This window comes from Eriocheir sinensis, chromosome 1, assembly GCF_024679095.1.
Source record: "Eriocheir sinensis breed Jianghai 21 chromosome 1, ASM2467909v1, whole genome shotgun sequence".
Lineage (NCBI taxonomy): Eukaryota > Metazoa > Arthropoda > Malacostraca > Decapoda > Varunidae > Eriocheir > Eriocheir sinensis.
Genome location: NC_066509.1, coordinates 39,589,836 through 39,615,148, shown reverse-complemented (window position 1 = coordinate 39,615,148; position 25,313 = coordinate 39,589,836). Strand labels below are relative to the sequence as shown.

The window sequence follows — 25,313 nt, the reverse complement described above, 5'->3', positions numbered from 1 at the left end:
AGAACATACCTATGAAGAAAGACTGGAGAAATTGGGACTAACAAAACTAGAGAGAAGAAGAGAGAGAGGGGACCTAATAGCATTGTACAGGATACAAGAGGGATTGGAGAAATTGGACAGGGAAGACCTAGTGGTACGTGACAGAAGTGTGACAAGAGGCAGTGATAAGAAATGACAAGAAATACAGTTTTCCATACAGAAGTATAACAACATGGAACGGACTGACAAGGAGACTGTGTGTGCAAAAACGATTCATGAATTTAAAGCCAAACTGGATAATAAGCATTATGGAGATGGGACAGCACGAGCCTAGTACGGTATTTCACAACTAGGTAAATACAACTAGGTAAATACACACACACACACACACACACACACACACACACACACACACACACACACACACACACACACACACACACACACACACACACACACACACACACACACACACACACACACACACATGCAAGACACTTGGTCTGCTGCTTGATCTAGAGTACCTGCTGCAAAGAGGCCTGGAGGACAACACTGAAGTCTTCTCCTGTACAAGCAGCATGACTGGTGAAGCTTTTCACCAACCAAACTACTAATGGTGTCTCTCTTCTCCAAGGAGTCGTGGTAACTACATTTTTCACCTTTCAGCTCACCCCTGCAGGAAGGTTTGCATAGATATGACACTTTATCTTGAGCGTTCCCCTTGGGAGCTGAAGTGTTTTCAAAATCACCCAAAGAAGTAAAGTGAGCACCTTGCTGGAATCCGGCTTAACCTCATATCCTTTCGGGCCAGCAGCAGTATTTGTAGCCAGTTTTATGTAAAATGTCTCCTGGTGACTGTAGTGCTGCTTCCTGCCTGTGTGCATGCCTCACTGTTAAACATACCTCTTGGGAGATGGTGCAGGCTGCTCTCCTCACCCACAATATGAGGCACGGGTGAATACTCTTGTGGTCTCCAGCGAGCAAAACTTGCATCATCTACCAAGGTCTTTTCTGGTGAGTCTCCCGAGTTTGGCCGCCAAGAAACACCTCCTTCGTCCAGGGTGAAGACCTGAGGCTTAAGGGTTCTGCTTCACCTGCTGTCTTGGCCCCAGCAGCCACTTCCCTCCTGGCTTGTGGTGGCTTGACATCCTCACACCTGCAACAATCCTCATCATCATCATCACCCCAAGCTTCACCCCCTGCCCAAGTGTTGCCTCTCACCGGCAGTCACTAACAAGGACTGGACCTTACAAAAGAGTCTGTTGGAGAAAATCCTGAGCTGACTTTGCTTTTTAGAGAATGCAAGAGGATTTTCAATATCAGTTTTGATTAAAAATATGCATCTTTAACCCCTTGACTGCAAATTTCCAACCAGAAGACCTCACCAAGCTACAGGAATGGAACAAAAAGTGGCTGCTACAATAATGAAAAAAAAATGGCAACAGGAATGGAACAAAAAGTAGCTGCTACAATAATGAAGAAAAATATAAAGTCCTGCACCTTGGGAGGGAATATCCAGCACACCAATACCACATGGGAAACACTCCACTATCCACCACAGAGCCAGAGAAAGACCTGGTAGTACATGTTTTCATGGTACCAATGAAACCAAATACATGCCCATTGCAGCGGACGGGTTAAAGATGCTTTATACCATAAGTTTTCCCAAGGATAATTTCCAAAAAAGCTCAAGGCTTCTCACCTGGACATTGAAGTGTTCCTCGGGATGCTCTCGGGCGACGGTGGCCTGCTGCTGTGCAGCCTTCATGGAGAGACTCATCGTCACTGCTGAGGGCGCTGTCCTGCTGCCCCGCGCTGACCTCTGTGAATCTGCTCCCAGGCAGGCGGCAACCTTGGAAACATTTATAAAGAATAAGAAGAGGCGACACTGGCCACACTTATAACTACCATGTCTGTTTTGTTTATATTCCCTGCCTGTTCCCTTGTCAGTAATCTGTCAGCTGCAACACTTACCAGCATCTTGGTCCACCTGGGCACTCTGAGCCTGTGTCCGCACCACTGCACAGCCTTCAGACACCAGTACCAGCACAAGATCTTGTGTCAGCCAGTCTTTGGGTGTCTCAGGGAGGCCGCTTGCCTTCAGCCGGGGCACCAGGGCGCCCAGCACTCCCAGGAAGGCTCACGGCCAGCCTGCCGCTCACACAGCCTGAGAGTGAGGAAATAATCAGAATAAAAAAAAAAAATAACATGGAAACAAATACCTCACATACACAGTTTCTTACTAACTAAGAGTGAATGTTCATATTCTTGTCAAAACATTCAATCATTATACCTTAGGAACACTTTGGGGTTATCCAGATGATGCACAATGATACAACTAAATATTTACTGCAATATCAGAGTGAAACATCAACCAACATGAATCAATTAGGAGGTTATCAACAGAACATGACAATGACTCCATGCGCACCCTCATGGTTGAGGCCGACCGACTCAAACTCCACCTTGGCTGATTTCCCACACATTGACCCAACAAGGCTTGCAGCGGCCGGGCCCAGCGCTGGATGGGCTCTGCAGAAGAAAGTTGAAAAACAGTGTTTGTAGAAAGAAGAAAAAAGATGCTGCAACAACCACAAGCTTCACCTCTTTGTGTCCATCAGTATACTGGAGACAAGAATGGAAACTAATTCAGTCTTGCTAAATAACTGTTGAGCAAGCCCTTCAGTTCGGCAAAGAATTGTAAAAAGAAAAAATACACTCCCAAACCCCAGTGCTTGGTCTGCTTGAGGATCCTGATCACTGTACTGCTGAACAACAACCAAACATGACTTTTCATTCCTCTCACACATGACAAATTTCACATTAGGGTTACACAGTATTAATGCACATCCCATGCAAGAAAATGGCATTACATTACTATGTTTAACCCTTGACTGTGGATTTCCTACCAGAAGACCGCACCAAGCTACAGGAGTGGAACAAAGTGTCTGCTATAATTCAATGAAGAAAATGTAAAGTCCTGCACCTTGGGAGAGGATATCCAGCACACCAATACCACATGGGAAACACTCCACTATCCACCACAGAGGCAGAGAAAGACCTGGGAGTGTATGTTACCAGGTTACCAGCGAAGGACAAATCCCTGACAATCGCAGCGGACAGGTTAACCATCAACAGTCCACTACAGGATTATGGCCTTTCCTAGGATGCTCTAACTCTCCTGTCCTGTTAGTATACTCCTCCCTGTTCAGGCTAATGCAGGCTAATTCCATTTTTTGCCTAGTTCTCTGTCTGGCGTTAGGTGCTCCATCCTGCCTGGCAAATGTTCTAATTCCACCTCACCTGGTTCTCTGTTTGGTGTTAGTGTGCTCCATCCTGCCCCAGTAAAGGTTATAATTCACTTCTCCACCTGGTTCTCTGTCCAGTGTTAGTCTACTCAATCCTGCCCCAACAAAGATTCTAATTCCACCTCTCCACCTGCTGGTGAAGAGGTGGATTAGATCCTTTGTTGGGGCAGGATGGAGCACACTAACTCCAGACAGAGAACCAGGTGGAGAGGTGGAATTAAAACCTTTGCCGGGGCAGGATGGAACACACTAACACCAGACAGAGAACCAGGTGGAGCGGTGGAATTATAAACTTTGCTGGGGCAGGATGGAGCACACTAACACCTGACAGAGAACCAGGTGGAGCGGTAGAATTAGAACCCTTTGTTGGGGCACGATGGAGCACACTAACACCAGACAGAGAACCAGGTGGAGAGGTAGAGTGCAGGCGAGATTGAGGAGGCGGGGTATAAGGACACCACTGCCTACAGTAACTTTCGGTAATGTACAATCAACTCGAAATAAAATAGATGAATTAGCAGCAAACTGTGAATATATAAGGAACTACCGAGAGAGTAGCTTCATAGCATTAACCGAAACCTGGCTTGAAGACAAGGATGTTGACGAAACAGTAAATATTGATGGTTTCTTGATAGTCAGGGGAGACATGAAGGACGTGGTGAAACAGAAGGGAGGAGGGGCGGCGGTGTACATAAATGAGAGATGGTGTACTCAGGTTAACATAAAGGAACATTTTTGTTGTGACGACCTGGAATATTTAGTAATATCATGTAGACCTTTTTACCTACCACGTGAATTTAATAATGTGACGATTATAACTGTATACATCCCGACTGATGCCACTGAGGCAATAGCGAGTAAGTTATCACTAAATTGTGTTAGAAAATACGAAAATGAAAATCCTGAAGGAATTATGAAAGTGTTGGGGGATTTTAACCACTGTAATTTCCAACCATATGTACCTTTGTATCAGCAAACTGCAACTTGCCCCACTAGAGATAATAATATTTAAGATAAAATGTATTGTAATGTAAGGAACGGTTATCGTTCTTATCAAAAGCCTAAATTAGGTAAATCTGGCCACAATATGGTGTTTTTGGCTCCCACATGTAAGCAAACTCTGAAATGTAAACTGTGCAAGAAAATTAAGGTGCAGGATTGGAATAATGAGCACATGGTGAGTCTTCAAGGCTGTTTTGATTGTACAGACTGGGATGTGTTGTATAGTGAGTCCAACTCTATTAGTGCAAATGTAGATGTTTTAAATTCATATATTGTACAGACTGGGATGTGTTGTATGATGAGTCCAACTCTATTAGTGCAAATGTAGATGTTTTAAATTCATATATTGTACAGACTGGGATGTGTTGTATAATAAGTCCAACTCTATTAATGTAAATGTAGATGTTTTAAATTCATATATTGTACAGACTGGGATGTGTTGTATGATGAGTCCAACTCTATTAGTGCAAATGTAGATGTTTTAAATTCATATATTGTACAGACTGGGATGTGTTGTACAGTGAGTCCAACTCTATTAATGTAAATGTAAATGTTTTAAATTCATATATTAACTTTTGTACCAACATGATTGTTCCAACTAAGGAAATTAGCATTTATCCAAATAACAAACCCTGGATAAATTCTGATATCAAAGCGTTATTGATTGAAAAGAAGAGAACTTTTATAAATGGTGACTGCATGCAAAGTAAAGTGATACAAAGCCAATTAAATAGGAAAATACTAGATGCTAAACAGTCAAATAAAGTTAAAATTGAAAACTTATTTAAGTCAAATAAGTCAAAAGATGCTTGGACAGGGGTAAACTACTGAGTGGCTCTAAAAAGAAAAGGTCATTAAAAGACCCACCAAACATGTAAATGATTTGAACTCCTTTTATGCAAGGTTTGATGTGCACCATTTTAATACTGAATGTGAAAATATTTTGTCAATGGTTAGGGGCATCAATGTAGAACGAATAATAATAACTCGTGATGATACGATGAACTCCATGAAACGTATACAATGTGGAAAAGCAAGTGGACCCGATAAAATTGGTTCTAAACTACTAAAATCCTGTGCCGAGCAACTTGCTGATCCACTGTGTAAACTTTTCCAAGCTTCACTTGATCAGAGTACAGTACCGGATGTGTGGAAAATGTCAGAGATTATTCCAGTACCCAAAAACAACCACCCAAGGGAGTTTAATGATCTTCGACCCGTAGCCTTAACATCAATTATAATGAAATGTTTGGAGCACATTGTGAAGAGGTACATTTGTTCAAGCGTAGATCCCTTGAAAGATATTTTGCAATTTGCTTATTGTCAAGGTATGAGTGTTCAGGATGCTGGGTTAACCTTACTTCACCAAACTTACGAACATTTAGAAATCCGAAATTCACAGGTTAGAATTATATTTATAGATTTTAGCAGCGCTTTCATTACAATTCAGCCACATATTTTACTTAACAAATTACCAGAGATGAATATCAACAGTAATCTAATACTGTGGATCTATAGTTATCTTTTGCAAAGACCTCAATACACCATTTTTTTTTTTTTTTTTTTTGTCGCGGCCTATTGCTCCGGTAGGCTTCTTCCCGGTGGGGCCTGATGGTCAGCCCAAGGCTTCTTCCCGGTGGGGCCTGATGGTCGGCCCAGCCCGTTCTGGCGCAGGCGAGTGTTGATAGTGGCGCCATCTTGTGTTGGCCCATGCTGCCCCCCGGAACTCATCTTTCAGCCTCTCTTTGGAGAGGTTATCTAGAGCCCAGGTTGATGGGTGGTCTTCAGGCCAGCATGTGGGTAGTCTTAGGCCACTCGGCAGTGACTGAAAAACCTCAACTGTGCGGCACACTAACACCAGACAAGAGAACCAGGTGGAGAGGTGGAATTATAACCTTTGTTGGGGCAGGATGGAGCACTCTAACACCAGACAAGAGAACCAGATGGAGAGGTGGAATTATAACCTTTGTTGGGGCAGGATGGAGCACTCTAACACCAGACAAGAGAACCAGGTGGAGAGGTGGAATTATAACCTTTGTTGGGGCAGGATGGAGCACTCTAACACCAGACAAGAGAACCAGGTGGAGAGGTGGAATTATAACCTTTGTTGGGGCAGGATGGAGCACACTAACACCAGACAAGAGAACCAGGTGGAGAGGTGGAATTATAACCTTTGTTGGGGCAGGATGGAGCACTCTAACACCAGACAAGAGAACCAGGTGGAGAGGTGGAATTATAACCTTTGTTGGGGCAGGATGGAGCACACTAACACCAGACAAGAGAACCAGGTGGAGAGGTGGAATTATAACCTTGGTGGGGCAGGATGGACCTCTAACACCAGACAAGAGAACCAGGTGGAGAGGTGGGATTATAACTTTGCTGGGGCAGGATGGAGCACACTAACACCAGACAAGAGAACCAGGTGGAGGTGGAATTATAACCTTGGGTGGTGTGGTGCCAGGTGGTGTGGATGACAGGAAGATAAGAGAACCAGGTGTGCATGGTGTGTGTGGATCACGGCCATGGGTGGTGTGGTGCCAGGGGGGTGTGGATGGCCATGGGTGGTGTGGTGCCAGGGTGGTGTGGATGACAGGGAAGATAGGGGCAGTAAGGTGTGCATGGGTGTGTGTGGATGGCCATGGGTGGTGTGGTGCCAGGATAGAGTGGATGACAGGGAAGATAGGGGCAGTAAGGTGTGCATGGGTGTGTGTGGATGTGCCAGTGAATGGTAAGGGAAGGAAAGGCAGGAGTGTGCTGGCCACGCACCATGGAGTCCCCAACTAGGCGAGTCTCGAACTCATCCTCCATGGTGTCTGCCAGCACCTGGAACCTATTGAAGGTAGTGGGGGTCAGTAAATCCTTGGTTGCCTGCTTCAGTTTGGCTCCATTCCTTACAGGTTGGAACCCGACATCCTGTGAAGCAGGAAGAGAAGCGTTAAGTGGGGCAGGCTGGAAGTTGTCCTGTGGGGCAGGCTGGGAGTTAGCCTGTGAAGCAGGCTGGGGGTTAGCCTGTGAGGCAGGCTGGGGGTCAGCCTGTGAGGCAGGCTGGCGGTTGTCCTGTGAGGCAGGCTGGCGGTTGTCCTGTGAGGCAGGCTGGGGGTTAGCCTGTGAGGCAGGCTGGGGGTTAGCCTGTGAAGCAGGCTGGGGGTTAGCCTGTGAGGCAGGCTGGGTGTTAGCCTGTGAGGCAGGCTGGGTGTTAGCCTGTGAGGCAGGCTGGGAGTCAACCTGTGAGGCAGGTAACACGTCCTTCTGTGAAGCAGGAGATTCGTCTAGAGAGGGCACAGTCTCGGTGGAGGGCCTCTCCACCATCGATGGTGGAGTCACTGCCACATTACTTGCAACAAATTCAATCACAGCCTTTTGAAGTTGTAATCTTTGAACGCAGAGGCGGCAAGTTCTACTCAGCTGGAAGTACCGAGCAGCAAATCGTCCGGGACAGACGTCACACTTACGGAGGTTCGAAGGCATTGTTAGAAATTTAAGTGAGTTAACAGTTTGGGCAAATATTAAAAGCGCATACGAAATAACTTAAAATGTGACCATAAATTGAATTGGATAAAAATTGTGCATGGAAATTAGATACTGCTGTGTTAGATGCCTCCAACACTGGGAGTTCGCTCCGACTGGGTCTTGAAATTGCCTCAAAGAACAATCGCTTGTCCTGAGCCTCAGTCACGAGAGAGACTTTCACAACCCGGCACTTTTCAGCAATTGTCCTTGAAGTTTGTCCCATAGAATGGGGCCGGTGTAGTCACACAGAGCAGAGCTGGCAAAGAAAGAAAAGGAATCAGCAATTGTTCCACTTTCCGAAACGTCTAACCCAACTCTGCGACCCTTTCGAGGCCTGGCCGGTGGCACCTCTCACCAGGTGTTCTCCACCAACACTAGAGAGTATCAGACGCCCTTCCTGAGAGACAAAAAAGCTGAAATATTCCTTGAGTATAAGAAAAACCCTCAGAAACTCCACCTAGAAGCCGGGAGGTACAATCTCAAATGACCCACGGAAGACATCTCTTTCAGGAGAAAACAAGAACCAGCTGTTATGCAGAATAGGGATGGGAGTACCGTCGATAGAAGGGAGGGAGGGGAGCTCACACCGACAACTGGTTCCCAGGGAGGCTTTTTAGTGAAGAGGTCGCCACACTCCTCTACACCGCAAGCCTAAATAATTAGGCACGGTCCAGCTGACTAGGACCCTGGAACTCCAGCCATTGTCTCATAAAGAGATCCTCTGCCTGCAATCCAATCCACCACTGCTGCTGCCCAGAGGCTTCACCGTGACACTGGCACGGGAGACAGATCAGGTATTACACCTTGTCCAAGGGTGACCTGAGACTATGCAGGGCAGGGACGTCTAGTTCCTTGAGGTGAAAACACTTCACCCGCATACCTGGACCTTGAGGGACTGACTGACTGGTTCTTGTTGGTATAAGGACAGGGAGATCAGGGATGAGGGAGGGACAAAAGACAGGGGAACTGAATCCCGCAACATCCCTGACCCACACTTACTACACCACCAAAACAACGAGGGAGTAAAGCCAAACCTTGAGGTATGCCTGGAGCACATTGATGGCCTTGTTAACCTTGGTGTGGAGTGTTTGGTGGGCCAACTCGTGGTAGAGGTGGATGGCCAAGGTGGAAAGGGCCAGCGATCTTGTCCACCACCGTCACACTTTCCACTATTCAGCAGCATGTTGACCAAGTGATCCTGTGAATGCAGGTGAAAAAGGTGAATAGAGTCATGCTGTCCAGCTTTGTAATGCAAGAGTTAGCCTGCATCTTCACTCCCTGGCAGCATGTTGACCAAGTAATTATGAGTGAGGGTGAAAAATAGGAACAGAATCATGCTGTCCAGCTTTGTAACGCAAGAGTTAGCCTGCATCTTCACTCCCTGGCAGCAAGTTGACCAAGTAATCATATGTGAGGATAAAAAGGGGGAGTAGAGTCAAGCTGCCCAACTTTGTAATGCAAGAGTTAGCTGCATCTTCATTCCCTGGCATCACATTGAAGAAGTTATGATGTGAGAGTAGAATCATGCTGTCCACCTTAATAAACACATGTAGGTGCCTCCCTCTGTTTCCTGTGTAGGGGAGGTGCAGGCAATCAGGAGTACACAGCAGGAGGGTCTGAAAACACACACAATGCCTCTGTACCTTCCCAACATGACATTAAAGTAGTTTAAGGGACTCACAGAGGAGGCTGAATCAAAACTATACCAGACATTATTATTATTATTATTATTATTATTATTATTATTATTATAGATCAATAAAAGGGGCATCAAGGGGAAGTAAAAACTGATATACACACAATCAAAGTCCCCATAATGAGCAGACACGAATATGAAAAATAAGAGATAGTTCACAAAGACACTCAAGTGAAGAGGATAAAAAGAAAGGGACAAAAACAAACACTATCACCTCTACTCTCCTCACCTTCACGTCAGAGCAGTTCATGAGGGTGAGGTCGGGGCTGAGGGCTGCAGCACGGGCAGGGGCGGAGAGAGTGACCACAGCGGCAACAGGGACCCAGGCAGACCCAGGGATTCCATCTTAGGTGATTGCTGAGAAGGGAAGGAAGGAAGGTGATGGGAGGTGTTATGAGGGGGAGTGCTGCCAGCCTCAACAGCACTAAAGGGTGTGGCTGCTGAGAAGGGGAGGAAGGAAGGTGATGGGAGGTGTTATGAGGGGCAGTGCTGCCAGCCTCAACAGCACTAAAGGGTGTGGCTGCTGAGAATGGGATGAAGGAAGGTGCTGGAAAGTGTTATGAGGGGGAGTGCTGCCAGCCTCAACAGCACTAAAGGGTGTGGCTGCTGAGAAGGGGAGGAAGGAAGGTGCTGGGAGGTGTTATGAGGGGGAGTGCTGCCAGCATCAACAGCACTAAAGGGTGTGGCTGCTGAGAAGGGAAGGAAGGAAGGTGCTGGGAGGTGTTATGAGGGGGAGTGCTGCCAGCCTCAACAGCACTAAAGGGTGTGGCTGCTGAGAAGGGAAGAAAGAAAGGTGCTGGAAGGTGTTATGAGGAGTGCTAACATAAGAAGAACATAAGAACACAGGAAGCTTCAAAAGGCCGAGTGGCCTACACGGGGCAGCTCCAGAATCCCCCCACTACTCACGATGGGTGAGGTGTAGTTTCAGGAGTTACAGGTAGAGGCTTGATCCTCGTCTACCTTCGGTACGGGCGTACGCTCCAGTACCCTGTCACCTTACTGCCACCTGTCATCCTCGTCCATGTAGCTATCCAGTCTACTCTTAAAACAAGCTATCGTCCCTGCACTAACTATGTGATTGCTGAGTCTATTCCATTCCCCCACCACCCTATTACTAAACCAATGCTTGATAATTCATTCATTCATTCATTTCATCGACGCCTGCTCCTAGGAGCTCCCACCAGGGGATGGCCACGGCAGAAGAGCTTCCATCTTCCTCTATCCAGACACTCCCTCCTTGCCTGCTCAAAGTTTCTCAAGGATCTTTCCCCCCTCTCCGTAATGTACTCTTGCACCCTATCCCTCCATTTCACTGGAGGTTGTCCTCAAGCATTCCCTCCTTCTATCTCGCTCACATACACCCTTCTGGTCATCTTACTCTCCTCCATTCACTCCATGTGGCCAAACCACTTTAAAGTCTGTCGCTTCACTTCTTCCACCACTCCACACTTCTTCCCTTCACCCCTGTGACACATTCCAAAATGCTCATACACACTTTCATTACTCATTCCATCCATTCTACTCACACCACAAGCACTCCTCAAATAACTCACTTCCACTGCCTGCACTCTAGACCTCTGACTTTCGTTCCAGGCCCACGTTTCACTTACATATGTGAGGGTTGGTACTATTATTGTATTTCTCAAATCCCTCTTTACCTCCATGCTCACACTTCTGCCATTCATGATTCGTCCCAAAGACCTTATCACCCTTCTTCCTTGCAATGCCCTTTCTCTTGTCTCTCCCTCCGTACCACCATGCTTGCACATAACTGATCAAGATACTTAAGCTCATTGACCTCCTCCATTTCTTCACCATTCAAAATATTTTGCATTCTTTTTCACATTCAATTCCCACTCTCAGGGCATACAAAATCTACAACCTCACTTCTACTTTGCTCACAAACCATCACTTTACTTTTGTTGACATTTTCAGCTTTTTCCTGTTACAGACACTGTCAAAAACACTGACCAAATTTTGTAGGCCAGTCTCACTTTCTGCAATGATCACCGTGTCATCAGCAAACAGTACTGAATTCAGTACCCACTTCCCTCCCTCATCGAACAGTCTTACTCCAACTTCTCCAACTTTGCCCTTCATTTCTCTAATGACACCATCCATATAAATATTGAATAACCATGGTGACACCCTTGTCTTAGGCCCACTTTTATCTCAAAATGTTCACTTGTTTCTCCAGTAATTTTGACACATGCAGATGCATCCTCATAGAAAGACTTCATTGCACTAAGCAGTTTTCCTCCCACACCATAAATCTTTAAAACATCCCACAATCCAATCCAATCGACTCTGTCATAAGCTTTTTCCAGATCCATGAAGGCAGCGTATAGTTTCTTTCCTTTTGCTATTATTTTTTCTAGTACCATCCTGAAGGCAAATATCTGATCCACACATCCCCTTCCCTTCCTGAAGCCTCCTTGTTCTTCACTGATTTTCTCTTCTGTAAGTCTTTGCACCCTCTCTATTATGACTTTTCCATATACCTTTTCGGGTATACTCAGGAGACTTATGCCTCTATAGCTCCCACATTCCCCTCTCCTGCCCTTCCCCTTGTAAACTGGGACAATGATGGCTTTCGTCCAGTCTGCTGGCACCCCCCCTCCCATGCTACTTCACATATCTTGACCATCCATTTCACGACTTCATCTCCTCCACACTTCAACATTTCTGCTGTGATTCCATCAATTCCTGCTGCCTTTCCTTTTTATAATCTTTTTATTGCCTGATTTACTTGTTCATATGTTATAGTTCTTTCTTTATATACTCCTCCTCTACCTCTACTCAAAACTGCTGCTGTTACAGCTGCTGGACGTCCATCCTCAAAATTCATTAAGTTTTTGAAATATTCTCTCCATCTCTCTTTCACAGCTTCCCCATCTTTCAACATCTTTCCATTCTCATCCATAACTTCATTTATTATACTTGGGGAGATATTTTCTGCATTTCTTTCGTTTTTTACTTCTTTCCAATATGATTTCCTGTTCCCTTTATATTTTTCACTTAGTCTTTTTCCAAAGTCTTCATCAACTCTCTTCTTACTTTCTTTTATTGCTTGTTTTAATAATTTCATTTTGCATTCTATATATTTCTTTTCCTTTCCCTTTTTACTTGTTCAGACACATTTTTTCTTGAGTTTTCTTAAAAAGTTCCCTTTTCTCCTTTACTATCCTCCTTATCTCTTCTGTCCACCATGAATTTCCTTTTCTTTTTCCATCTCTCACCACTTTCATCCCTAACACTTTTTTGTTGTATTTACCATTATTTCTTAAAATGTTCCAAAACCTTTTTCAATATTTGTATTATCTTTTACACTTTCCCATTTTTCACTTAAGGCCTCTGCCATCTCACGGTTATACTCATCTTTTATATATTTTTCCTGTAACTTTTCTATCTTCAATATTTCATTTCTTACTTCACCTTTCTTTTCAAACACCCACTTTTCTTTCAGCTTTAACTTTGCCCGCACTGCAAGATGATCAGATCCATCGAACATTCCTCTTACTACCTTTGTGTCACAAATTTATTTTTTAAGCCTTTCATCTACTGCCACATAATCAATCAATCCTTTTTGCTCATTATCTTCTCCCCTCCTCCATGTGTATCGGTGGATATTCTCGTGCTGAAAGAAGGTGTTCGCTAGGAACATTCCCCTCTCAGCACAGACATCCACCAGGCACTCTCCATTATCCCCCATTTTCCCACCACATCCATCACACATTCATCACCCACTTTAGCATTCATATCTCCCATCATAAAAAGTTTCCTTTCTTTCTCAAAACTCTTCAAACATGCATTCACTTCCTCCCAAAAAGCTTCCCTTTCTCTCAGTCTTCTCCTTTCACCACACAATTCTTGATCCCTTCCAACCATAATCAGTCACACCATTCCACACTCTTTCAGACATCACAATAGCACATCCTTCCTTACTCCTGCCTCCATACTTCTCATCTATCCCCGTCCATACAACCCCCCCAGGCACACCCTCCCACGTACCCTCTCTACCATCACTCACACCAGTTCCTCGAATATGTGTTTCACTCACTCCCAACACATCCACTCTAACATTTAAAAAAATTTCAATCATCACTCTCCTCTTTTCCTCACCACCTAAACCATTCACATTAATAGACACCAGTCTCATACATTCCTTTCTCTTCTGCCACCCTCTGGCCATTGTTCCTGCCTCTAAAAACTAGATAAAAGTATGCTTGCTAATTTCCCTCCTAAATCTATACTTTTCTAATTTAAATCCATTACTGCGAGTTCTATCCTGCTGGCTAATTCTCAGTAATTTACTTATATCGCCTTTGTTGTAACCCTTGACCCATTTGAATACTTCTATCAGATCTCCCCGCACTCTTCATCTTTCTAGAGAATGTAAGTTTAGATGTTTCAGCCTATCTTGATATGAGAGGTTCCTCAGCCCCTGAATCATCTTGGTCATCCTCCTCTGAACTGATTCTAGCAAGTTGATGTCCATTCTGTATTGTGGGAACCAAACTGGACAGCATAATCTAAGTGTGGCCTAACTAACGCTAAATAGAGTCTGAGAATGACCTCTGCACTTTTGCTGGTTACCGTCCTGTTAATAAAACCCAATACCCTGTTAGCCCTATTCCTCGCACTAATACATTGCTTCCTTAGTTTTAGGTCAGAGATCACCAACACTCCCAGATCCCTTTCACACTTAGACCTGCCTATCGATGTGGAGTCTGAACTATACCCGTGTAATGGGTTTTGTGTTCCTACACTTAGTACGCTACACTTGGTGATATTAAAACTCATCTGCCATTTCTCTGACCAAGCTGACAGTTTGTTAAGGTCCTCCTGCAGTGCTCTAACATCCTCCCTTGTCCTAATAGTGTGACCTATTTTTGTGTCATCTGCAAATTTACCTATGTCACTAGTTATCCCATTGTCTATGTCATTGAAATAGACAATGAATAAAAGCAGGCCTAAAACTGAACCTTGATGAACCCCACTGGTAACATTACCCCATTCGGATTTTTTACCGTTAATGGTGGAAGAGGGAGTGCCAGGATGGGTTTGAGGAAGGGCTAAGGGACATGATTTTAGGATGGGTTCAAGGACAGGGTGCTAGGATGTGTTGAAGGACAGGATGGTAGGATGTGTTTTAGGATGTGTTGAAGGACAGGGTGCTAGGATGTGTTTTAGGATGTGTTGAAGGACAGGATGGTAGGATGTGTTTTAGGATGGGTTCAAGGACAGGATGGTAGGATGTGTTTTAGGACGTGCTTTAGGATGGGTTCAAGGACAGGGTGCTAGGATGTGTTTTGTTAGGAATTAGGTCAGTTAACCAGGGGATTAGACAAATTAACGATTTCCTTTATGGAACTAGTCTCGGGCCAAGAGTTCAAGCCAACTAAGAGTATCGTCTGAGCTCAAATAAGCCTTGGATGGTACTTACATACTTCGCTCATCGTCTCCCAGACCGAGACAGTATCATCGTATTCACTGCCTGAAGACTAAACACATTTACCATGAAAGGAATAACAATAGTTCAGTGTTTCCTTTCATGAAATAATAAATAATTGCCCTTGCGGCAAGGATAATTCAAAATACCCTTCTGACCTACATGGTTGGCTTTCGGCCCACAACATCACCTGCTCTCAAGCTAACAACACCTCAGCGCTTTCGCCCCATATTAACTCGCGGCAGTGCTGATTTAAACTTAGTCTCGAGGACAACAGTACTCCTCCAGAACTTACTTCAAGAGACAACTTCTTTTGAAAACATTCGAAAGAAAAGTTCCTCATACAGTGATTACAACAAGGTATTACAATAAGGCATGTTACGAGTATCGTTGTAACGCTGGGTGCTAGGTTGTAGGGGAAAGCCAGGCACCCCTGCTGTATTAGTGGTAAGTGGTTTGTGTGTCTTTGTGGAGTTGTCTTGGTGTGGTTCATGTGTCTTGCGAGAAACATAAACGTTGGGTCAGTAAAGTCACTGTATCACAACAGTTTTAGGATGGGTTCAAGGACAGGGTGCAAGGATGTGTTTTAGGATGGGTTCAAGGACAGGGTGCTAGGATGTGTTTTAGGATGGGTTCAAGGACAGGGTGCTAGGATGTGTTTTAGGATGGGTTCAAGGACAGGGTGCTAGGATGTGTTTTAGGATGGGTTCAAGGACAGGGTGCTAGGATGTGTTTTAGGATGGGTTCAAGGACAGTGTTCTAGGATGTGTTTTAGGATGGGTTCAAGGACAGGGTGCTAGGATGTGTTTTAGGATGGGTTCAAGGACAGGGTGCTAGGATGTGTTTTAGGATGGGTTCAAGGACAGGGTGCTAGGATGTGTTTTAGGATGGGTTCAAGGACAGGGTGCTAGGATGTGTTTTAGGATGGGTTCAAGGACAGGGTGCTAGGATGTGTTTTAGGATGGGTTCAAGGACAGGGTGCTAGGATGTGTTTTAGGATGGGTTCAAGGACAGGGTGCTAGGATGTGTTTTAGGATGGGTTCAAGGACAGGGTGCTAGGATGTGTTTTAGGATGGGTTCAAGGACAGGGTGCTAGGATGTGTTTTAGGATGGGATGAAGGACAGGATGGTAGGTAGGATGTCTCTTTGGGCAATCCTGCATCAGCTGACAACTTCCCACCTCAGTAAATTCAGGTTATAAAATTAAGATTCTTCAGAGCAATGGAATTTGTAAAGACATAGCTGCCCCCTTTGTGTTACATGACTGTTGGTAATATTCCTCACAGTGTCTTGCCACCCTCAGAATGTGCTGCAAGTGTGACAGACTGTTACTGAATCACTACCAGCACTCTGGCACTTGTTACTTTTATGAATTTCCTGCATTTCAGAATTTGGACAACTATATTTCAGCTTACAAAATCCCCGTTAGCAAAAATAAATTTTACTGGGATTTTTCAGACCAATTCAGACTCCTGGACTTCCACAACACCAACAGCAACACTCAGGCACTCACATCCCTTACAAATCCCTGCACATCAGAATCCGGACGCCTAGATTTCAGTGTAATTTCCTCCTTAGTAAACTGAGGTAAACGTAGTGATTTCTAAGACCAATTCAGACTAACCGACTTCACTATCTGGGAGGCAACACTCAGCACTAACATCCAGGCCGGAGCGCTTGGTGAAGCCCCTCCTGACGAGTCGCCGTTCACCGACGCGCTCCAGCGGCAGACTGCTGAGGCCGAGGGCGTACACATGGCGGGCCAACACACAGGTCAGAGTGTGGAGGGTTTCTGCAGGGAGGAGGATAAAAGTGGCAGTTATGTTGGGCTGTTGGAGAGCTGCATCTTCACCAGCTACCTTCCTCTAACACTTCTGAGCTTTTATTTAATTCTTTATCATCAGTGAACTCATCCCCTGAGCCTAGAGAGAGGCATGAAAACAGCCTTCATTAAAAGCAGGCCAGCAATGCTGCATATCTAAATGATTCTTTACCTATCCAAGGGCAGACAAAGTACATCAATCAGTGACATAACAAAAGCACTGCATAAGGAGGAGTAGGAGCACTTTCTCCAGCACCCTCAGCCTGTTATCTCTTTGGCAGGAAGAGAGGCAACGTGAGGCCTGGCTCCTAACCGCCCACTCCTTGATAAGCTCATCCCTGTGGGTGAGGGAGGGCAGGGTGGTCCCAGAGCTCACCAGATATGCACACGTTAAGGTTGGCCTTAATCCACGGCACGCGGAGGGTCTGAAAGGTGCGCGCCACAGACTTACACATCATGCTGGACTTTTCATGTGAGGAGTTCTAGATCAGATAATCGTTTTAGGCTTGGTTACACATGATGTCGGACTTTCAACATGAGAAATTCAACCTAAGATAATCCTAGTGACTGGCAGAGCAAAAAATGTATATTGGTTACACACACACACACACACACACACACACACACACACACACACACACACGTTAAGCAATGACATCAGTAATAATCACCATCATTAGAGTACTCCAGTTCCCTTGGAGAGGATAGAGTTAAACCACAAACACTTGCAGCACATTCTGAGGGTGGCAAGACACTGTGAGGAATATTACCAACAGTCATGTAACACAAAGGGGGCAGCTATGTCTTTGGCCAGTCCATAATTATACTTGTCACAAACACTTGCAGTATATTCTGAGGGTGGCAAGACACTGTGAGGAATATTACCAACAGTCATGTAACACAAAGGGGGCAACTATGTCTTTGGCCAAGCCATAATTATACTTGTCACAAACACTTGCAGTATATTCTGAGGGTGGCAAAACAGTGACGGCCTGCCTGCATGCTTGCTGACAGCTAGTCACCACTGCTAACAAGGAGCATGTTTAAGGTGCGTCTCTTCACTCACCCGCTGACTGCACCCCATACGGTCAACTTGGGTAAGCCTCCATGTAGCTGCCCTTCCCATTCTAAGAGTTACATGAGTCGTGAGTTATGTGAGCGTCCCCGTGGCCATACAATACTTATGGTTGTGACTTTACTATATATATTCTCCATTTTTTGTATTCTATTATTTTCTATCAATATTAACTGGGCAAATAAGTTTACTCTCATAATTTAATGGTCTTCTATTTTTTTTTTTATTTACAGCACAGAGAGCAACTCAAGGGCAACAAAAAGATGTAAAAAAAAAAAAATAACTGTTCCCCTCATACAGCAATAAGTCTAGAGTGGCCAATAGAGAGGTCAATTTCGGGTGGAGAAGTGTCTTGATACTCTCTTCTTGAAAGAAGTCAAGTCATAGGCAGGAGGAAATACAGACGAAGGAAGGCTGTTCCAGAGTTTACCAGTGAAGGGGATGAAAGAATGGAGATACTGGTTAACTCTTGCATAAAGGGTTTGGACAGTATAGGGACGAGCTTGAGTAGAAAGTCGTGTGCAGCGTGGCTGTGGGAGGGGGGGAGGCATGCAGTTAGCAAGTTTCGAAGAGCAGTCAGCATGAAAATTTCGATAGAAGATAGAAAGAGTTGAAACATGGCGGCGGAATTTAAGAGGTAAAAGACTATCAACAAGAGGAGGAGAGCTGATGAGACGTAGAGCCTTAGCCTCCACTCTGTCCAGAAGAGCTGTGTGAGTGGAGCCCCCCCACACGTGAGATGCATACTCCATACGAGGGCGGACAAGACTCTTATATATGGAAAGCATCTGTGCGGGGAAGAAGAACTGGTGGAGACTGTACAGAACGCCCAACCTTGAGAAAGCTGATTTAGTGAGAGAGATGTGAAGTTTCGAGTTGAGATTTTTAGTTAAGGATAGACCGAGGATATTTAGTGTTGAAGAAGGTGACAGCTGAGTGTTATTGATGAATATGGGAGAGGTGTTTGGAAGATTGTGTCGAGTTGATAGGCGGAGAAATTGAGTTTTTGAGGCATTGAAGGACACAAGGTTCCTTTTATCCCAATCAGAAATGATAGCAAGGTCTGAGGTTAAGCGTTCTGCAGCCTCCAGCCTGGAGTCATGTAATTCCTGTTGAGAGGGTCTTCTGTTGAAAGAAGTTGAATAATGCAGAGTTGAGCCATCAGCGTATGAGTGGACAGGACAGTTTGTTATGGAAAGATCATTGATGAATAACAGGAACAGAGTGGGTGATAGGACAGAGCCCTGTGGAACACCACTGTTAATAGTTCTAGTAAGTAATGGCACCAGTCCTCTCTGCCAAGGATTAATTCTAGTTTTCCTGAAGGAGTCTCATTATGACACCCACCTCATGGCTGCCAGTTCTGTTCCACTCATCCATCATGCACTGGTAGTGAGGGCCGGCCACTGCAGGCACTCAAACATAATGAATGACCTTGATCAAGCCTATCGTTATGCTGTCCAGCTTTCTAATGCAGTGGGGTGTTGGGGGGTAGAGGAGAAGGAGTAGCTAGAATAATTTTCCAGGGTTGGTGATTTTTTTTTTTAAATCAAAGAAATCAAAAAATCATTGATTTTTTTTTTTTTTTAATTTTCAGATTTTTTTATTATTATTATTTTTTTTATAAATATATATCCTGCTGAGTGATTTGAAAGTCTCCATAGGTTACTTTAAGTTTAAGTTTAGGGCCTGTAAGTCTGAGCACAGTCAAGGATCCAGATACATACTTGTTCAATACTTGTTTGTAGTTGGTACAGGAGCAGGTTTAGGACAGATAGAGTTGCCTGAAGTTGTCATTTTCATGACAGAATATTATATTATTACCACAGAGAAGAATATCTACTTCTGTTACTGTTTGGTTGCTAACCTTGGTTATTATTATGATACATTGCCTGCCAAGTTAGTAAAGACTAAAGGAGGAGGATTTTGGGGGGAGCATCAATGTGTCAAAAACTGGTCCTGTCATTTCATCAAATCAGCAAAAAACTAAATCCATCAAATTTTCCAATGTTTCCATTTTGTCAAAAACAGCTTTTTACCCTTATCCCATCAGTGTAGCAACAAGTTCATATCATTTCAATGCATCAAAATGAGAAGGCATCAATATATCAATAAATCCAGATGTTATCAAAGCATCAAATTGTTAAAAGTCATCAGAGCATAAAAAAAATCAAAGTTATCAAAGCATCAAAAGTCTAGTCCATGATGACACTGTGGGGTATTACGACTTTCACAATGGTACACCATCACAACTACCTGACAATGGTACACCATCACAACTACCTGACAATGGTACACCATCACAACTACCTGACAATGGTACACCATCACAACTACCTGACAATGGTACACCATCACAACTACCTGACAATGGTACACCATCACAACTACCATTAATGCAAATGTTTCTACATCAACGAGTAAAGTGGTGTGACACAGTATGATCGAGACTAACTTGGGAACCAAATTCTCGAACTAACAAGTGATACTCTGTTCGGGGTCACGAGGCAATATCAATGAAAGCCTCAGTCATACCCTTGACAGATCAGAACGGGGTCTGTACCTTGTAGCACCAGGAGCACTTCAGCCTGAGGAATTAACAGAAATGTAAAGTGCCATCTATCAATAAGATGCCGGCCAACTACTCCATTATCCGGGGTAAGATCCACCATGGAGATGGACAGTATATTCATATGCAGTTTATCTCAGCTGTGGGCCACACGATGGACAGGCACCTTTAGTTTCTAGAGGCGGCCCACACTCGAGACAGATACGATTCAGATGATGCTGATGAAGCTGCTGTTGACTACGAAAATCAACCTTCTCAGCAACAGAATCATTGTCCCTGCGCTGTGTGTCTGGCACCCCTAGAGAGAACGATCTGCTTCAGGCCTTGCAATAATGCACAGGTCTGTGTAGGCTGCAACAGCGTCACAGAAACCATGAGGTATCCATGTTCTATCTGCAGGGGCCAGGTGCAGGAGTGATTAGAAATATTCACTCAGCAAGATATGAAATACTGCTGCTTCATTTCTAGTTTTGAACGCTGCTGATTAATTGCAACCCCCAGTCTTCAGAGGGAAGAATGACACTCTCAATTTTATGGTTCTTAGGTTATTTATTGTAAAAAAAAGTCACTTGAAATAAAGACTGATATTGATATGTATCTTGTTGTGCTGCCTCGCGCTTCATCTGCTGGACCTGAACATAATGTGTCGATGTTTTGCTAAGATCTGAAGATGTTTTTGACATTTTGGAAATATATGAAGTTTTGGATGCATTGATTTGATTTTATCCATTTTTGATGCTTTGAAGCCATCTAGTGTTTTTGATGATTTGATAACATCCAGGCAGTGTAAGCTTTTTTATAACTTGATAAGATACAGCTTTTTGGATGCTGTGAAAAGATAGTCTTTTTGGCGTTTTGATAGGCCTGACACCCTTGGAATAGTTTTGATGCTTAGAAGGCGCCCGATTTTTTACCAAGTAAAAAACATATGGCAAGTTGGCAACATTAGAGCAAGAGGATATAACAATGTAGGATTATTTATTTATTTATTTATTTTTTTTTTTTTGGGGGGGGGGGTATATACCTCGAAGAGAATAAATGAATCAATACATATGAAGAGGTTGTTTTACTTTACCATCTTTGGAGCACATCATTTAACTTATGGAAGACTTTTAGTTAAAAAAAAAAAAAAAAAAAATCATGATTTTTTAGTAAAAAAAATCAATGATTTAATCATTTGATTAAATCAATTTGATTTAATCATTGCCAACTCTGTAATTTTCCACTATATTTTTATACTTTTTTATCATGGTAAAAATGCATTTAAATATGCCTTTTGTCCTTGTTAAGCTTGGTGCTGGCTGACTGATTGATAATGGAGAGTAGTAAAACAGGAGGAGGAGGAAGAGGAGGAGGAGGAGGAATACATAGGAAGAACAGACACTAGAAGACCTATCGGTCTATGGCGAGGGTGTCAGTTTACTACCGCTACTACTAGTAATCTACGTGTGGTAGAACAGGACAGAAAAGATGAAGGCTCCTTCCCACCCACCTCTCCCTCCGGCAACGTGCAGGAAATAGTTAGAAGAGAACACCATGTACCTTTAAGGAAGAAAGGGACATGGAAATTTTATAGTAAAGAGAGAAATAAGAGGAAATTACTACCCTTAACTTACACTACTGGTAACCTAAGCTGTGGGGGAAAATGACTTCATTACATAAGAACATAAGAACATAGAAACACAGGCAGACTTGAAGAGGCCAAGTGGCCTACACAGGACAGCCCCAGAATCCCCCCTAATACTCACGATGGGTGAGGTGGAGGCTTGATCCTCGTTTTACCGGCGGTACTAGGCACGCACCAGTAACCTGTCACCTTACTGCACCCACACCTCACTCCATCTGTCATGCGGACATTAACTGTTGCTTTACTCTTTTGTTAACTTACGCTACTTGCAATCTAGGTTGTGGGAGAGAATAATATGGATTTAGGTTGAGGTCTTGCTGCAATCTGTCTGAAAACATGCGAAGAAGGGTCAGTATAATCTTATATCCCTGAAGTACTTATCCAATGAAGACTTGAAGCTATTGATACTCTGTGCGCTAACTACTGACGGTGGGAGTCTATTCCAGTGATCGACGACTCTATTATTGAAAAAACTTTTGCGCACCAATGTGTTACATCAGTTTCCCTTCAACTTCATACCGTTGCTGCGTGTTATTGTGTTGGTGTCTCTCTGAAATAGACTATCTAAAGGAGGAGGAGGAGGAGAAAGTGGACTAAAAAGCATTGGTGTGTTCCTATATCCTAACAAATGCTGGCAGCAGGGTGGGTGAACATAAATTACTGGAGTCTGAGGCAGAGTTGCATTGCCAGGTGACATGAAGGCAAGGGTGGGTGAGGCATGGGGGCACGTTACTGCACTCACCATCCAAGGACTGCAGGCTGGAGGGCATACTTGGCACATCCTTGTAGTGGGGCAGCAGGAGGAACCAGTGGGAGGTGTAGGGGTGGAGGCCGACCACCTGGCAGGACATCTTGGCAGGGCTCAGCGTGTGGCCTATGAACCTTGAGTTGGAGCAGCGTTGGAACACTCTCCTCATCGTCCTCTGTCCCTGTGGTGGTGCTGGCCTGGCTCTTCCTCTGGGCTGAGTCTCTGAAATGGGAAAGCAGCATTCATCAAGGCATTACTATAGGAGACAATGCACGTACAGAGGGAAGAGTGCAGTCGCTACAAGCTTCTCTCAACAGCAAGGGAGGCAGCTTAATGGACAAAAATCACATTAGCAGCGACAAAAAAGCCTGCTGGACGCTGCTCTCACCAAGGAAAAGAGAATGAGCACACACCAATGTTTCAGGGCCAACATTTAGGACAGAATGGTTTTGAAGGACTGGCTCACTACAAACACCCTCCCTCTTCCTCTTCCTACATCTCTTTCTCTTCCTATCCCCTGCTCCTCCTTCTCTTCCTGCCCCCTCCTACTTCTTCTCCTTCTCTTTCTCTCTATCTCCTCCTCCAACTCCTTACCTAATATATATGCTTTGAAGAGGAAGAAAAGGAGGAAGAGAAGGGGATAGGAAGAAAAGAGGAGGAGGGGAAAGGAAGAGAAAGAGGAGGGAAAGGAAAAGGAGAAGGGGAGACAGGAAGAAGAGAAAGAGAAGAGAGAGAGGAGGAGGAGGGAAAAGGAATAGTGAATGCATCAACATAAAAGCCTGCTGGACGCTGCTCTGACAACGGTAAGAAGAATGAGAGGCTGGAAGATAGGCTGGCTGTTAATTTCCTCGTTTTTCAATATTTTCCAGAGTTTTATCATCTATTTTTGTTTTTTTACAGTTGAGCACAGTTGTTCATGGGCCAAATATTTGTATACATTTTTATTCTTCATTGTTCATTTCAGCTAAATCATTCGTATTCATAATCTACACAGATGGATTGCAATGTGTGTGTGTGTGTGTGTGTGTGTGTGTGGGAGGATACCCAGAGACACACAGTGGCGGTCCCTTGCAGACTCCTAATGTTCTTATGACTAGAAGTATTTACAGGGACAGAAGGAATTTACTTCAGGGCACACAGGGACAGGATGAGAACACACAATGATATACAAGGACAAGGAAAATGGACATATGCACAAAAATAGGATACGTTTAAAAACATGTCCCTTACTTGGTTGGCGGTCATGCACGCCCACAGCCCTTAGTGCATGGCGGGCGGTGACGTGCAGGCTGTAGGCGTGGTCCACCCTGGCGGCTCCCTCCTCCACGCCGCTCGATGAGTTGCTGCCACCACCCACGGCTGCTCCCTCGCCAGATGGTAAATGTCATCGCCAACTGCAGACGTAACTTCATGCAGTATATACGTACATAAATTCTTGGGCTATATTATGTCCAGGGCCCTCACATACCTAACAGCCGCCCCAGGGCTAAGTTCCTAGTGCCGCCCCCCCCCTCCAACCCAAACACCCATCCCCAACCCACCAGTTCCAAATCCACCCCCTTTGTAAAGCACTTTGCTGCCCATGGCCCTGTATATGGAAACGTAACTATACTGTAAGGCTTAGTTACAGGATATCGAAATATATAATAACATATTAATTACACTGGTGGAAAAGTATTTTATATTCAGTGACTTACAAAATTACAAAGTAAACAGCTCTTAATTTTTGCTTCATAAATACACTTTAACATCAATGAAGACTATGAAGTAAAAGAAAATATATTTATTTCAAAACAAAATTCCATCAGCAGAACAGAAACATTCAACCGTAACATAATAAATTTTATCATCTTCACAAGATTTATTTACATATCAGAATTAAGAAGAAAATAAATACATATATAATTTTCATTATTTGGTAGAAAATGGAATATACTGCATATATATATATATATATATATATATATATATATATATATATATATATATATATATATATATATATATATATATATATATATATATATATATACACTCAACACGTGTATTCTGAAACACTCAATTGTTGAACCTCTCAAACGGAGTAAAAAACGCGAGACACACTCCCCCTCTACCACGCAAATTCCACCACACTCGCATAACGCTGTTCACAACCAGCCAATGAGACACAGCTTCACACGACGCCATCACACACAAACACACAGATATGCATGTGAACAAACTCATCGCTGCCTAAAGTACTAGATACCCTAAAATCAAACTGTGTATACTACATCATTCTAAACTAAATATAAATTCGCCATTGTACCAATGGCGGCCCTTCAATAACATCACCATAAATGATAAATGCTTTATATTTGTTTGTCACACTTCTGAAGCTCTTTACCCATGACCTATGTGACTTCATCTATCGACATTATGAGTGATTCGTCACAAAATATCTGATAACGATAGATATACGGTACCGTGCGTGGCACTGTGGCAGTGAACAGGCTGTCTCGAGTCGTCATAAGCAGTCAGCTGAG

The 25,313-nt window shown here is 43.9% G+C and overlaps 1 protein-coding gene and 1 long non-coding RNA gene across 2 annotated transcripts in view; both read right to left on the bottom strand.

Moving 5' to 3' along the window:
• Positions 1–1,038: 1,038 nt before the first annotated feature.
• Positions 1,039–8,948, bottom strand: LOC126996766 (uncharacterized). The gene is made up of 5 exons (XR_007751484.1): positions 8,834–8,948; positions 2,411–2,511; positions 1,954–2,146; positions 1,682–1,831; positions 1,039–1,135 (listed from the first exon to the last, which is right to left on the bottom strand). It is a non-coding gene; the product is annotated as an uncharacterized LOC126996766 (long non-coding RNA).
• Positions 8,949–9,741: 793 nt separating this feature from the next.
• The window catches only part of LOC126999746 (uncharacterized), a 17,681-nt gene continuing 2,109 nt past the window's right edge, over positions 9,742–25,313 (bottom strand). Inside the window, exons 4-7 of the mRNA XM_050862635.1 lie at positions 24,019–24,182; positions 22,783–23,010; positions 16,609–16,739; positions 9,742–9,852 (exon numbers count right to left, since the gene is read on the bottom strand). Of these exons, the coding sequence (XP_050718592.1) occupies positions 9,742–9,852; positions 16,609–16,739; positions 22,783–22,957 (417 nt within the window). The 5' untranslated portion in view covers positions 22,958–23,010; positions 24,019–24,182. The remainder of the gene's footprint in view (positions 9,853–16,608; positions 16,740–22,782; positions 23,011–24,018; positions 24,183–25,313) is intronic.